General features: G+C 38.7%; 1 protein-coding gene across 1 annotated transcript in view; it reads right to left on the bottom strand.

Annotated features, from left to right (window-relative positions):
- LOC136258568 (uncharacterized) overlaps positions 1-5,176 on the bottom strand; it is a 36,613-nt gene extending 31,437 nt beyond the window's left edge. Inside the window, exon 1 of the mRNA XM_066051892.1 lies at positions 4,864-5,176. Within this exon, the coding sequence (XP_065907964.1) occupies positions 4,864-4,891 (28 nt within the window). The 5' untranslated portion in view covers positions 4,892-5,176. The remainder of the gene's footprint in view (positions 1-4,863) is intronic.
- Between the last annotated feature and the right edge of the window lie 11,936 nt (positions 5,177-17,112).

Raw genomic sequence — 17,112 nt, forward strand, 5'->3', positions numbered from 1 at the left:
TGCTGGCTACCCCTCTTGTTTTTGTACAATTTAAATGTCACAAATATAAAATACTACATAGTCTAACCCATACCAGTGAAGAGCTGAACCCGACCCTAACCTAACCTGTTAAACAAATGATGACTTTCACTGTCTGTATAAAGATAAGCTTTTGGGTGAGTTCGAGGTGAGCTAGGGTTGGTTCGGCTTCACTTGCTCCAACCCTAGCTCGCCTCGAACCCACCCAAAAACTTACCTTCATACAACTAGTGTGTTTGATACTCAAGTTATAGGTGATACTTCCTAATGTCTATACAACAAACGACCAGCTAAATATATTTTTGAATGTTTGGCTGGTGACCGGCTAAATATCCACTTCATATTTTTTTGAGTGGTTGTAGTACTATTTTGTCACTTTTGTGTTATGTGTTTGTATGTATGTATGTGCAGGGCTCCACTGAAAATCAGTTTTACAGAGTGGATTCCCTGAGTAAATATTACAATAGACACAATCCAAAACTACGTAATCATCATGGCAACAGCTTTCCGTCATTTTAAATGGGGCCAGTATCAATTATTACGATTGCGCTACATTGAAATCCGATGATGAATAATGCTCGAACTAGGGGGTATGTGTTGAACAATTGGTTGTGGAAGTCTTCAAGGTTGTAAATTGGATAGGGGCAGGTGGATATCAGGATTGAACAAGGCGCGAAGCATCGACAGCCCAAATTGCCTTGTTGGCCCACACAGGAAGCACTGCGAAGTAAATAGATAGTATTTTAGTATCGATTACTATGGTAAATTAATAGTGATAGTAACCGTTGTGTAGCGGCTGACCATCCAGGCGCTCCTTGTACAAGTAACAGAGTGGCTATTCGCACGGTCACGTACTAACAGCTTCGTGCTATTCGCACGGCAGTCACGTGATGTTATTATTTTACGGATAGTACATGGTTCATCCATCTCCGAAAACTACACGTGGCTTTGAGCGGGATTTTTCTTTCTGAACCATTCTCTGTGGTCTTTTGTAACATGCCCGATGTTTTGTATAGGAGACGAGTTCGAGAGTTACGATGATCTTAAGGAGACAGTCTCTACCTTTGAAAGAACGGAATTCGTCCAATTAAATGTTCAACGATCAACATCGATCACGATCAATAGATTCAGCAGCGAAACGTGCACCATCGAAGGTATACAATGAAGATTTGAGGTATAGAGAAATAAATTTTCTTTGTGCACACGGAGGAAAATGTTAAGGGTGAACGGCCGTGGGAGATACAGGGTGGGGGCCAAGGTAGCATACCAAGATCGAGATACTCTAATACAACAGTCATAGTATTAGAACAGTGTGTAGTGAGCTCGAACTTCTTAAGGATTTTTATGTTCATTTTCAGGCAGTGATAAATGCATAGTTACATGTTAGGGTGGGCAGCGATATTGTCAGCAGGCTGTGACCTTTTTTCAGTGGTCTCACCTTACCAAACCAGACAATGTAGCATGCCATTTTGACCCCCTTTCCAAAAGTCTGCATGGTTCCGCCCCTGGTGTGTGTCACTTTTGCTATCACATTTTAGGCTCAATTGTCTTGACATTGTGATTTGACAATTAATGCCCAGTGAATCCTGGTGCCGACTCTTGCTTGTCAGGTATTACAGAAAAATTTTCCAATTTTAGAATCAAATTCTGTTCATTGTCATGCTTCCTCAGAGTTGTAGACCCCCTATAGCCAAAGTTCAATAACTAAACAAGGGGATGCTACTTGTTCTACTGGAGAAACAGTGAAAGTGATGTATGTGATGGAATTAAGGTAAAATTCAGCCTTGTCTATGTTTCTATGCTAATGATAAATTTCTTTGTTACTGTAGGATGGCATCACTCTTGTGTTCGTATCACTTTGGAAGAGGCCAAGAGAATGAATGCTGTTGGAGAAATGTGATTTTGTAACTATAAGGGATGCGAGGATGCATTTGTCAACTTGGACTGCATGACTCCTATTGGATTATTTTTATCTAATTAATCTGCTACTTTACAGTGTGAGGTATTTTGTAAATCTCTACTTATTACCATATCAGTTTATATACTCTGACTAACTGATTATGAACTTCATGACAGCATGCATTTTACCATTCATGCATTTAGGTAGCTATAGGTGTGTCTAACATAGAGACATGCTTGCATGTTTTACAACGATGGCTATACACAACCCATAGCTAGCAGTCCATAGCAGAGAAAATGCATGTGCATGCATGGTGTATCCTTGGACTCACACGACCAAATTTGGTGACGTATCCATTATACTTCCCACATGCACGTACACACCCCAAAGATGTATGCCATAGTAAAGGATCTATGTGTACACACATGCCAACTGCATCGCTTAGTAACCGTGCAAATAGCTCTGAGCGAGGCTCTGTGCTATTCGGACGGTCACGTTCGAATAGCTCCGTGCTATTTGCACGTGACCGTGCGAATAGCTCTATGCTATTCACACGTGACCGTGCGAATAGCAACTGCCTACAAGTAAACAAGGGATATAGCGTCATCAGCCCTTCGCGCCTTGTTCATCACCTGCCTTTAGCCAGAGCAAGGAATTTTCAGCATTGAAAGCTTCCATGGACTATTGTTTGACAATAACACTTAGTTTGAACTTTCTTCATCGCTGAATTTCAATGCAGTACAGTCAGTGACTATTGAAATTGGCCCCATTCAAAATGGCGTCCTAAAAGTGGGCGTGGCTTTGGATAGTGTCTATTACAATACACGTATGGTAGGGTCCGCAACGCGAAAAATCGATATCCTCCAATCAACTACCTAACTATTGTCATGTGTTAAGCTAAGTGTAACTTGAATAACACCAGCGTGGCAGCCAAGTTTGTCACTTTCTTCTGGTAGAAAACGATACAAATGTCTTAAAATCACGTGATTTTTCGTTGCAGCAGTTAGTAGGGTTCTTCGTATGCCACGATATTCACTCTCAACATTGTTCAAGTGGTCTATCATCAACTCAAAATATTAGTGGTTTGATTTTATTGGTCAGTTTCTGGTGGCAGCACGATCTGTGTGCCTTTTTGGCGACAGACAAAATGTTTCTTGCTCTGGAGCACAGGACAAGCAGAGCAGCAACTGCGCCGTGGGTCAGCAATGACCAGTACTAAGTAAAGTACCTGCATGCGGAGTATGGTTATAATTGAAGCTTGTTAGCCATCTGGCTAAGCCATCTATATGCTGAAATTCGGCCAAAATGATGCGATTTTTGCAAACAAATACCAGAATGGTTGATACATCAGTGAGACAGTCTCAAACAGCAAGGATACGAAGCTTAAAAACACCTAACAATACGGCTATCCCGCCCAGTAAACGCATAGAGCAATCCAATGCATGAAATAGGCACTCACGTGATCGAAATTCAAATCGCGGAAATACCTATAAAGTCGCTTTCATTTCTGAATAGGAACCATGCAGTGTGCTCCTTTTGTAAATATTTGCATTAATTGTTCACTCAGGCGTGGTCTGGGCCAGTGTAGGTGTGTTTTATGCTGCGATGGCATCAAGGGAGAGTCTCAGACTACTGGGCTAATCGAGATGTTGAACCTAATGCACACAAACTGATTGTCACTTGATTCTAAGTGATTTTAATGTAATTGGAATAGATTATGGTTGTATTTTCCGAGATTTGAATATCGATCACGTGAGTACCTATTTCATGCATTGGATTGATCTATGCGTTTACTGGGCGAGATAGCCGTATTGTTAGGTGTTTATAAGCTTCGTATCCTTGCTGTTGGAGACTGTCTCACTGATGTATCAACCATTCTGGTACTTGTTTGCAAAAATCGCATCATTTTGGCCGAATTTCAGCATATAGATGGCTCAGCCAGATGGCTAACAAGCTTCAATTATAACCATACTCCGCATGCAGGTACTTTACCTAGTACTGGTCATTGCTGACCCACGGCGCAGTTGCTGCTCTGCTTGTCCTGTGCTCCAGATCAAGAAACATTTTGTCTGTCGCCAAAAAGGCACACAGATCGTGCTGCCACCAGAAACTGACCAATAAAATCAAACCACTAATACTTTGAGTTGATGATAGACCACTTGAACAATGTTGAGAGTGAATATCGTGGCATACGAAGAACCCTACGAACTGCTGCAACGAAAAATCACGTGATTTTAAGACATTTGTATCGTTTTCTACCAGAAGAAAGTGACAAACTTGGCTGCCACGCTGGTGTTATTCAAGTTACACTTAGCCTAACACATGACAATAGTTAGGTAGTTGATTGGAGGATATCGATTTTTCGCGTTGCGGACCCTACGTATGGTTCGAAGTTTATGCCGTGGAGTTGAGACTAGTGTGGCAGCGTCAGAACATGGAGTCACACCCCGAGTACAGAGGTGATTATTATGCACCTATCAATGTTAAGCCCCACCCCCCCCCAGTACGGGGAGGGTGGGGATATAGTGGGGATTTGATCAAGTGGAAAGTCAAATTCCCCTACCTGGGGGTGAATTATCAGGTCAAATCCCCACATAGTCCCACCCTATGAGGTGGGGATAGGAAGGGGATTTGACAACCAACGTGTTGTAAAAACAGAAGCCACAGTGATAAAGTACACGAGGTGCTGCAGTTTTATCACGCAGTGTTCTCTCGCGCTTCACTTATAAAACTACTGTAAAGGATCTATGCTACTATAGAGCGCTTGTTCAAATTCCCCACCCCTGGGGGCAAAATTTAAGTTCAAATCCCCTCCTAACGCCCCACATAGCCCGTACTGGGGGGGGTGGGGCTTGACATTGATAGGTGCATTATGTATGCATGGTGGCAACATATACCCTATTACCTATGGTGGCAACTTGAACACATTCTCACAAAAAACTTACCTGCTATTTTTAAGTCTACTTCCGCCATATTTCAAGAGAGCAAGTTCGGTCTATCGGTGTTACAATCTTAAGTCACAATTGGCTAACTGGTAAAGCAGATGAACAAACAAACGCTACTTAATAAAATTTTCACACGCCTATTGTCTAGTTTTCTGAAGACGTCTCCCTCGTCTGATAAGCTGTGGTGCCGTGTTGAAATCTTATAGAGAACGGTACCCTTCAATATCTGATCATCACTTACTCTGTACGTTATATATATAAATTATTAATGAACACGTTTTAACAACACGTTGTTTTCTCTGTTCAACTTCGTATTAGGTGGACACTAATTGGAAATGCCGTTTAAGAGACCGAGTTGATGACTGGTGCTCAGACTGGGAGCACAGATTGTGTGCAAATATCAGCCAAAATAACTTACAGGTATTGGATGGTGGAACTGAGAATACTAATTGCCTTTCAGTTTCTATAGTCGTTGTCTTCCTGATGTACCAAAGGCCCTAGAAATGTATCAGATGTATTCCAAACTTGATTCCAAGTTTGAAAACAAATTTGATGGAGAATAAGCTTTACAAAGGGATTGGTCAACATGTTGTTAAGTGCTTTGAAGCAGCTAATTTGGCAGGTCTGGAAGTTACATGTAAAAAGTTACAAATCTTGGTTGAGGAACTTGCATCAAAAATTGGTCGTTTATCTCTTTCAAACAGCAACTTGCAGATGGAGATTGATAATTCTTCTGAATCTGTTACTGATTCATCTCCAATTGGACCTGCAACTATGTCTCCTCGTCCTAGTACCGCTATGGATATAATTGATCAGTTAGCTAGCTGATCGTGAAAGAAGGAAAAGGAATATAATTGTTTATAGTCTACCTGAGTCCTCTCCCAACAATAAGGGTGACAGTGATACATTTGCAGTGTTATGTTCTTCTGTGTACAATTCTTTGTTTACTATTACTAAATTTGTGCGTTTGGGAAAGAAAATTCCTAACAAATGTTGACCATTATTATTATCCTTGCAAAAGGAAGAAGATAAACTTGAGCTACTTTCTCGCTCTTTCCTTCTACAACATAATGACTTTTACAAGAATGTATTTTTAGCTCTAGACCGAACCAAGTTTGAAAGGGAGTAGCACAAGAAACTGGTTACAGAGCTCAGATACAGACGTTCGAAAGGTGAAACCGGTCTTGTAATTCATCATGGATCTATTATCACCAAAACCTCTACTAGAAATACCAATGTGTCACTTACCGGCAATGGTGCACCTGCGGATGCTCAGTCATCTGCTGCCAGGTACCGGATATACAAATGCTAAATGGCAAGACAGTTTTAAGAATGGACACCTATAAATTTTCCTCCACTATAAAGTTATGTGGAACTCCCTCCCCGCACTGTAATTAACTCCCCTACACTTTGTCAGTTTTGTAATATGATTGATACCTGTGTGTTTACTGTGTTATCTCTCTCTCTGATTTCTGCACTGTATTAAATATAATTATATTATATACCATATAGTAGAGGGGGAAATGTTGCAGTTTTTGGGGTTTCATTTATCCTTGAAATAGATGGAAATACACTCTAATACATTTTGGGAGTGATTACAAAGCGAAAAAATTTTTAGCTTGAACATTGCTCAACCTCGATAAATTTACCCCTTGAAATATTTAGGCTATACACAAAATACTCTAATACAGCAGTCACCTATAATAGAACAGTTACACGTGTATAGCTGTATGCTATAGCTAACAAAAACCAAATAATTTACAAATTAGGGATTCAAGCTGATAAGGCCACTCAGGGTTATAGTTTTAGGATAGGGTTTAGCATTAAGGGGTTAGAAAATTGAAGAAAATTCATTGTTTCCCATTTCCGCCCACATGTAAATCCTCTCCCACATGGTTTCATTCATTATTGCTTTTAACTGAACATTTTATTCATTATTTAGCTATGATATCAGTGATTTGTGTCAACAGTTGTACACAGGTAATAGCTAATATCTTACTGAGTCAGTAACCAGTGCAGCTTTTTTACTGTAATTCATGCTCTTAGTTTGTATTTGCTTGTCTCTTACAGCTACTTAGCTGGTGTGTGAGTCATATAAGTAAAAAAATTAGCAATAGTTAAAATGACTAATGAGCCACCCGCCTGCATGCATTTTTGAAATTAATCAGTGAAATGGGAAACAGTGAATCAGCTTGGAGGTACCAATGTGGAATGATGGTAGCTAGTTATTACAGTATTACTATAATAGCTCGGTGGGAAAATCCCTTGAACAAACGGCTCTCATAGCAAAGATCATCAAATTGTAATAATAACATGCTAATGTAGGGATTTTCTCACAGAGCTGTGCTATAATACCATATCAGTCTAATGTACAGACCTCAAAATGATTGTAGTTTGTAACAGTATTAACTATAACTAGATTCTCATAAAATAACTGAGAGAGCACAAGCTACACAACAACTAGTACAAGCCTACTACAACCACTGCTAAGGATTCATCACCTTTGTAGTATGCATCATGATCACTTAAGGAGGGAGATGTGCACATTAGGTTTGTATGTAATTTGTGTGATGTAACCACATAATGTATGAATGTTTGTCCGTAATTGTTGATCGTTCACTTTCAACAAACCATATAGGAGGTCTATAGACACTCTTCCACTTCTAGTCTGAACTACAGAAAGGTTTTCATCTGAAACAGTAATAAAAGTTTCGTCAGGAATTTCTATTGGTGTTGGTATTGGATTGTCAACACTTGAAGCTGTTTCTTGATTGGCTAGAGGTGTCAAATCTCTTCTGTTTTGTCTGTAAAAATTGTAAGGTGTTTGGACCATGTAGGATCTGTGGGATAGTTTTTCTGTGATTACACCTTCTGTTTCAATGTCTATTATCCAAACTGTCTCTCCTTTTTGCAAGGTCATTAAATCTTTCGCATGATGTCACTGATCAAGGCTATTTCTTTGTCTCTTTCTCCTTTTTCCTCGGTTTGTTGACATCAGGTAACTACATTCTCTAAAGGAGTAGAATGGTAAGCATGCAAGTATTACTAAATATAGGATATTACTTTTGTTTAACAGACCCTTTACTGTTCTGACAGCTCTTTCTGCTGCCCCGAGGCTTCAGGTAGTTTAGGCTGCTTGTAACATGTGTAAAACCGTATTGCTCAGAAAATTAATTGAACAATGATGCTGAATATTGTGGACCATTATCTGAAATCACAGTTCCAGGAATGCCGTGACGAGCAAATATGTGTACTATGCTTTGTGATGTCATGGAAGGCAACTTGGCAACCTCAAAGTAACAAGAGTAGTAATCAAAGGCAGGGGGACCATCCCCCCCCACTTTTATGGGCCAATGTTTGCAAGAAAAGATCGAGATACTCCAAGGCCAGGAAAACTTGATTAATTGTTTCTCATCCCCGCCCACATCCCTTTTTATCCCACCGCCTCTAATTTCATTATTGCTGTTATCAATCACGTGCACACATATTTTGATGTTAAGAAGGCTGGCTATTTTTTTTTTTAATCAGCAGAACCCTCCAGGGGTATAGTGCTGATGTGCCAGTACAATTACAATCAAAAACAGTTAATAATTATTACATGATTAGTCCTAATTTTTGTTTAAATAATTCTACACAATTGGTTTCAATCGTATCATCACTCAGTTTATTCCATTTGGGTACAGTTTTTAGTTAGTAAATTGTGTAGTATCTTATACAGTAAAACTAATCTTGCTTGTCTGTGATGTTCTTGAAGTGTTGGCCAATTTAATGATGTCAAAATGTTGGTGATGCTATCTCTGTGGTCTCTTCTCCACGGTTTCAAAATGAGCAGCTCTATGCTGGACCATCTTAGTTGACTGATATAAGATTGGTGGTAAGGATCCCATATTGGTGAACAGTACTCTAGAACAGGTATTACAAATTGTTTATATGCTAGTTCACGTAGGTGTTAGGGGCAGTGATGAAGATTTCTTTTTAAAAAGCCAATAGTTTTGTTTGCCTAATTACAAATGTAGTCTATGTGAGGTTTCCATGAGAGTTTGATGTAATTTGATTCCAAGATACAAGTGTTATTCTGTAACTGCCAGTGGGATGCCATTCATTACATACGTGAACAAGCTCTTACTATGATGGTTTGAAACTTACATTACATTTGCTGATATTAAATGCTATTTGCCATTTGTCCGCCCATTTTGACAATGTTTTTAAGTCTTGCTGAAGTGATTGATGGTCAACTATACTATGGATAACTCTATAATTATATCAAGCAATCATCTGCAAAGAGTTTAATCTGGCTGCTAATACCTTCAGTTATGTGAACTTATGTCATTAATGTACAATAAAAAGAGGGTAGGACCCAAGACTGAACCTTGTGGTACTCCTTCACTAGGAGAAGAAAAGGAACCATTAATGACAACTTGTTGAGAACGATTGCTTTAAAAGGACTAACCATTTCAAAACCTTGCCTCAAATACCATAAAATTCAATTTTAGCTGCTAGCAATCTTTTGTGCGGGACTTTATCGAAAGCCTTGGATAAATCTAGAATACCAACATCTACCTGGAGTTTGTTATTTAATGCTTTGGCAAAGTCATCAGTAACAGTAAGCAGCTGCGATTCGCAAGAATGCTTTGACCTAAAACCAAACTGACATGGAAGTATGGAACCAAAATGTCGTGTGTTTCCAAGTGCTTCATAATTTCACTTGTGAGCATATGTTCCATTACTCTGCAAATGATACAATCTATGTAGTTCCAAGCACTTTCCAGCTTGTAATCTTCCAGGTGGATGAATTCTACCAAGGTAACGATAAGTGAACTGTAGAGCAAAATTTCTTCAAAAATTTGGGAATGTATTGGTATGGCTATGGTTGGACAACACTTACAAAGTTTATTGCACAGTTCAGTAAATCCATCATTATTACCCCTTACATTAGTAAGTTCATCACTACGACCAAGAAATTGATTTATTCTTTGCCTACAATCTCTTGCAAGCTGATAATTATCTTTAAGCAGCCAACAAGCACCAACTAAACCTTGCACAATTCCTATGATAAGGTAAACAGCAGCATTAGCCTTCCAACCATCCTCAATAGTTTCTCTTATAAGATTATTGACAGAATAATTTGCCTGTACAACAAAAAAGCTAGAAGAGCTGTTTTGTATGCTATTCATAAACATACATGTTCAGGCATTTCACTTAAGGAGAGATCTTCACAAGCATTTCTTATATTCTGTCTGATTGTTTTAATGTTCATTGATTTAGTGAAATTAGCCCTTCTTTCTGAATATTTGGATTAGCATTGAAATATTCATTACTGATTCCAGCAACTGCAGCAGTAGGGCTTTCCGGAAATCCAGCATCTGGAGCTTCAGGGATGCCCTCAATGTTCACTTCTGATGTTTGAAATCGTATAGATGGAAAATGAGGCAAAGTTACACTGGCTCTTCCACTGTGTGTATTTACTGAGACTACACTGCGAATACAACCTCTATTTGTCATGCCTAACTCTTAATACTCTTTTATGTCTGTGATAAAATTAATGATGGAATTGCATTATATAGTAAATTTGTGTAAACAGTTGGTATTTCTCTGAATTGTAACACATACCCAACCTAACAAACAGGAACTAGAGACTTAAACGTTACTTAACCTACAGTAGCTAACAATAAAGTGAAACTGAACTGAACTCTCTAATAGAGTAAATAAAAGAAAAATCTGTAGCTGAACTCTCTAACCCTCTTTGTAGCTGAACTCTCTAATAAAGTAAATAAAAGAAAAATCTGACATGTGGTCTAATAGTTAACCACATGATTTTTTATCCTATTAGACCACATGATTAATAATAAAAAATAATAAAAAATAATAAAAAATCATGTGGTCTAATCATCTGACATGTGTTCCCATTTTAAATAATTAAAAATAATAAAAATCTAATAATAATTTTATATACCCCAGGATTCAAACTGCAGGCTTTCCAATATCTAATCATGCAGGTGCCACACTCAGCCTCCTACAGGAGGGATGGATTTTCTTCCAAGTATTTATTATCTAATCAAAAACAGCCAAGCTGTAAAAAAAAGGTGCGGCCCCCAAAAAGGCCATGGTGAAAAAAGATGTGAAATCCAAGGTGGCGGCCAAGAAATGGCTGTGATGGTAGGTTAATGGTAAAAATTTTAATAACGACAATTCAGGTGAATTTGGTGCCAAGACCAAGTGGCACACAATTCACCTGAATTGTTGTTATTAAAATTTTTACCATTAACCTACCATCACAGCCATTTCTTGGCCGCCACTTTGGATTTCACATCTTTTTTCACCATGGCCTTTTTGGGGGCCGCACCTTTTTTTACAGCTTGGCTGTTTTTGATTAGATATCACTTCTTTTTGTATTTGTATACTGCAAAGCCGGCCTATGGCTGGCTTTGGGGCTTTTTTAACCCATGTGTTTTTTTATTTACCACAGGAAGAAGAAAAGAACTTACAGAAGATTTTTAATACTTCAATTATTTTTGATTTTATTAGTAATTATACAAATTATATACATATATTTATTACATGCCCATTATTCCCCACGGGATATTTTTTAGCAGCTGATCTCTCTACTGGGTGACTTAAAATATAGCTGAACTATATACAGGATGGTTTCTTTGTAGCTGAACTCTCTACAAGGTGACCTCTTCTAGCTGATTTCTCTACAGGGTGATTTGTTTCTAGCTGAACTGTCTACAGGTTATTTGTTTGCAGCTAAACTCTCTACATCCATGGTGGTTTCTTTGTAGCTGAACTCTCTACATGATGGTTTCTTTTTAGCTGAACTCTCTACAAGGTGACTTCTTCTAGCTGAACTCTCCACAGGGTGATTTCTTTGTAGCTGAACTCTCTACATGATGGTTTCTTTGTAGCTGAACTCTCTACAAGGTGACTTCTTTTAGCTGATCCCGCTACAGGGTGATTTGTTTGCAGCTGAACTCTTTACGTGGTGATTTCTTTGTAGCTGAACTCTCTCCAAGGTGACCTCTTCTAGCTGATCTCTCTACAGGGTGATTTGTTTCTAGCTGAACTCTCTACATGTGATTTGTTTGCAGCTAAACTCTCTACATGGTGCTTTCTTTGTAGCTGAACTCTCTACATGATGGTTTCTTTGTAGCTGAACTCTCTACAAGGTAACTTCTTCTAGCTGATCCCTCTTACTGGGCGATTTGTTTGTAGTTGAAGTCTCTACATGGTAATTTGTTTGAGGCTGAACTCTCTACATGGCGGTTTCTTTGTAGCTGAACTCTCTACAAGGTGACTTTTTCTAGCTGAACTCTATACAGAGTGATTTGTTTGCAGCTGAACTCTCTGCATGATGGTTTCTTTGTAGCTGAACTCTCTATAAGGTGACCTCTTCTAGCTGAACTCTTTACATTGTGTCTAGTTTCTAGCTGATCTCTCTACAGGGTGATTTGTTTGCAGCTGAAATCTCTACAGGGTGATTTGCTTGTAGCTGAACTCCTTACATTGTGTCTAGTTTCTAGCTGATCTCTCTACAGGATGCTTTGTTTGTAGCTGATCTCTCTACAAGTTGATTTGTGTGTAGCTAATCTCTCTGCAGGTTAATTTGTTTGTAGCCGATCTCTCTACAGGGTAATTTGTTTGTAGCTGAACTATCTGTAAGGTGATTTGTTTGTATATACCCTGATCTCTCTGCAGGTTGATTTGTTTTAGCTGAACTTTCTACAGGGTGATTTGCTTGTAGCTGAACTCCTTACATTGTGTCTAGTTTCTAGCTGATCTCCACAGGGTGATTTGTTTGTAGCTGATCTCTCTACAAGTTGATTTGTGTGTAGCTGATCTCTCTACAGGTTGATTTGTTTGTAACTGATCTCTCTACAGGGCAATTTGTTTGTAGCTGAACTCTCTATAAGGTGATTTGATCTCTCTGCAGGTTGATTTGTTTGTAGCTGAACTCTCTAAAGGGTGATTTGCTTGTAGCTGAACTCCTTACATTGTGTCTAGTTTCTAGCTGATCTCTCTACAGGGTGATTTGTTTCTAGCTGATCTCTCTACAAGTTGATTTGTGTGTAGCTGATCTCTCTGCAAGTTGATTTGTTTGTAGTCGATCTCTCTACAGGGTAATTTGTTTGTAGCTGATCTCTCTGCAGGTTGATTTGTTTTAGCTGAACTCTCTACAGGGTGATTTGTTTCTAGCTTATCTCTCTACAGGTTGATTTGTGTGTAACTGATCTCTCTACAAGCTGATTTGTTTGTAGCTGATCTCTCTGCAGGTTGATTTGTTTCTAGCTGATCTCTCTACAAGTTGATTTGTTTGTTGCTGATCACTCTAAAGATTGATTTGTTTGTAGCTGAACTCTCTGCAAAGTGTTTTGTTTGTAGCTGATCTCTCTACAGGGTAATTTGTTTGTAGCTGAACTCTCTGCACAGTGAGCTGAATTCTCTAGAGAGTGATTTAATTGTAGGTGAACTCTCTACAGGGTGCATGACTTGTTTATAGCTGAACTCTCTTCAGTGTGACTTGTAATGTTCTGAATCTCTACAGTGATATAATTGTAGCTTAACTCTCCACAGGGTGACTTGCTTCTTGCTGAACTGTCTATAAGATTAACTGTTTGCAGCTGAAGTCCCTACAGAATAACTTGTAATGTAATAGAATTCTATAATGGAGTAAATAAATTAGCTGAATGCTCTATTAGGGTGACTGTTCTATTAGAGTATCTCGATCTCGCATTTGCTACACGGAGTTGGCTTTCGAATCATAACTCAGTGGTTTGTAATCCAATTCTTCTATACTACTGCAAGGACTTTCTATGAAGATTATTCCAGCTATGCACTGATTTTCAGCTCATTGCTCTTAGCGGTTTGCCTAGTAGGCGTAAAAACTAATACTTTTTTATTACTAAAAATCGATCGCGTAATTGTGACACAGGTTGGGTTTTGTGTCATATCTCCGTGGTCTTAATCTCGATTCCTTTCAAACCACCAAAAGGCACTCCTACGATGGTTACTCCATCTACATAGCAATTTTCAACTCATTCCATGAAGCGGTTTACCCTGTAGGCGTGACAACAAATTGATCTTTTGTTACGAGAATAATCGGTAATAACTCCTGAATCATTCATCGGATTTGCACCACATTTGATTCCAGGATTCGTCTTTGGACTTCCTTTCTGTGTGCCAAATTTCAAGGCGATCGGAGCACGCGTTTGCGTTTTATAGCAATTTTTGCAAGTGTGCGAAAAGACGAATAAGAAAAAAAAAACGAAGAAAAAAAACGACACTTTGGCCGCTCATATCTCGGAAATGGCTTGCGTGGTTTCCTTCAAATTTGGAATGTAGACTCCCCTAGCTGGCGGGCAACTCTGCAGCAAATTTGGTTTCAATCGGATAAGGTATCACCGAGATACAAAAGTGCGAAAATGACGTTTTCTTTCTTCCTGTTAATATACTCACGGTGTGGCGCGCCGGCTTCTTGGGCCACACGACACACTACCGTGTGTCTTGATTATGATTAGAGCTTTACAGTGACTAGCTCTGAATTATAACCAGCATGTATGTTGAGATATGTAAGTTTCTGCACACACCTTTTCTTAAGTGTATATAGATAGAGGAGACTTGTACACATACCATCTATTCATGTGGTACTTTACTGCTTCATCTAAAGTTTCAATTGAGTAGTAGCTAATATTGCATTCTACTATAGTCATAACAAGTACACTGTAACTAAGGAGGTTGTGAACAAATACAATACCATTCATGACTCACATCACAACATTACTAATGATTTGAGTAGCAGAATGCACTTCACAAACTTTAATTTGGTTGCAAAAAAAAATGACATATAGACACAACCCAACTGCATCATAACACTATAAAAAGCAATTGACTATTTTGGTAACAGTTTGTGTATTTTCAAAAAAAAGCAGCCCTGTGTAGGGAATCTATAGCACATCATTTGCTTAGAATAGTACTGTGCACACTTCTTTACTACAATAACTCTCTGGCTAAGTAACAAGTTTCATCTGGTCTTTTTCATGTGGAGGACAAATTTTTGATGCATTGTGTGAGTAACTTTAATATTTCTATGAAGACAACAATCGTGCCTACGGTTTCATGGTGGATATAGCAATAGGATACAAAGATGAGCATCCCACAATAGTGTGGTAGGGAGATTGATTTGTAAAAGTCGATTTTCAAAAAAAATTCATATCTTAGCTAAGCCACCTTATTAAATTATACAACTACAATTAAAGTTGTTAAATTGAATTGAAGCAGGGTTCCAGCTACAAAAAGGAGTGAAACAAGAGAAATGAATTTAATTATGGTAGCTAATACAACATATTACGTGTCATATTACCAACATTTGTTCAATGCCAAAGTAGGGATTTCCAACTATCTATGTCATAATAGTTACCAGGGGCAGATCCAGGGTTTGGCAGGGGGGTGCACCATGACCAGGATAGTAAAAGATAAAAGGAAGGAAAACCTCAGAAGGCAGACTCTTGTCAGAACCAAAAAGGCACATACAGTCACATTCCACCAGTGAGTTTGTTATTGTGGCATGAAATGGTGGCTGTACATGTGTGCTGCTTTATTTGGCATCTAGCCTTGTGACTGTGGTCAAACTGGCAAATCAGGTTCTGGTCATCTGTGAGTGTTTTCCTTTCCTACTCTGAATTTGATGTTAGGTGGACTAAGACTACTCCGTAAAGGTGATTTTTGTCACAAATGATATTTCTAGGATATTTTTATGCCTGTATTTTGAGTTGTACCTGTATAGAGTGAATTAACCCTACTAACCAGCACTACTGTAGTTTGATATTATTATATAGCTGAAGATGCAAAAGTGAAAAAGAACCTAAAGTCGAATCTGATAATCTGTATTATAGTCTAGCTAGTAGACAAGATTGCAGCCATGAAAAATGTTAGCTATAAGTCAAAGTTTGGTATATATCATTTAAAGCATTCACTTTATTTTCATGCAAAAGTTTAATTTTCAAAAATAATAATTATATGAGACCTGATTTTGGAAAATCTACGTTTTGGGAAATTTGTCAATTTTCTTAAGTCATCCATATCTCCTAGTGTGTGAAACTTCATATGTGGCAAGAAGGTTTCTAGAAGGGTTGTCTTGTACAAAAGTGCAAAACAAATTGCTCAAATTTTCAATTGAATTTTCCCACAACTTTTGCTTGTGGCCAAATGGTAGGTTCTCAATGATCCAGTCATGCAATATAGTTCACTGTGTCAAGTGTAGTTACGGATTTTCAGAGTGGTAAGAATAGAGAAATGAAAGGCTCTGGGCATGTCATCACTACTGCAGGGAAGAGTGGCATAGCTGATTGTGTGCATGGAGTTAAAACAATCACTTGTGATTAGTTAACACTAACGATTACCCAATGAACATGACCACAAAGCTGGATTAATGAGTGAGGAAACAGGTGGTGTGCTTAGGTGAGAGAATATAGGGAACAATACCTCATAGATTGTAGTGGGTATAGTACAATGTGGAATATACAGAATTTCTTATCATATTTACAAGGCCGGAGGAGACGGTCCGGTTGGTCAGGCCTGAGCCGGACCAATAATCTGGAGTTGAACCAACTAGCTGACCAGCTCGAACTACATTACTCTCATGCAATCTTTGGACGATCACATATATACATGTAGCTACATACATTTTACAGATGTTATCGAAAATGCATGACACGAGTAGTCGCTTAGTTTCCCAGCCTATCTAAAGCACAGGACTACATATATAGTACCTCCAATTACCTTACAGTACAGCATAGCATTCGTATCATTTTGTACAGAAATGATTGTGGGTTCTACGTACAGTATCACGTGTACTGACAGTTGGCATTTATCACGTGAAAGGCAGGTGCCTTCTTTGATTCTAAACCAGCACACTTATAGGTCTATCACAATTCAATCTTCATAAAATAATCATTAGCATTCCTTGGCTTGTTTCTCTTGGCTTCTTTTACTGGGCGAAGGGCTGGCAGTGACAAACCAGATGACTCATTCCGCGGCAAGAAGCTGTACACCCATACATTACATGGTGGCCATCTGGATGAGATGTTGAGTAGAAATCACTCCTCTTCAACTACCCACTCGTCCTGTCGAGATACTGAGCAAACTCTCAGTCTCACCCACATCGCGCCATTTTCGAATACTGATTGGTCTCGTGACTGTCCACCAGTATATTTACGTAATGATCCGTTCACTTCATACAAACCAGTATAGTAG

This window comes from Dysidea avara, chromosome 6 (assembly GCF_963678975.1).
Source record: "Dysidea avara chromosome 6, odDysAvar1.4, whole genome shotgun sequence".
Classification (NCBI taxonomy): Eukaryota; Metazoa; Porifera; class Demospongiae; order Dictyoceratida; family Dysideidae; genus Dysidea; species Dysidea avara.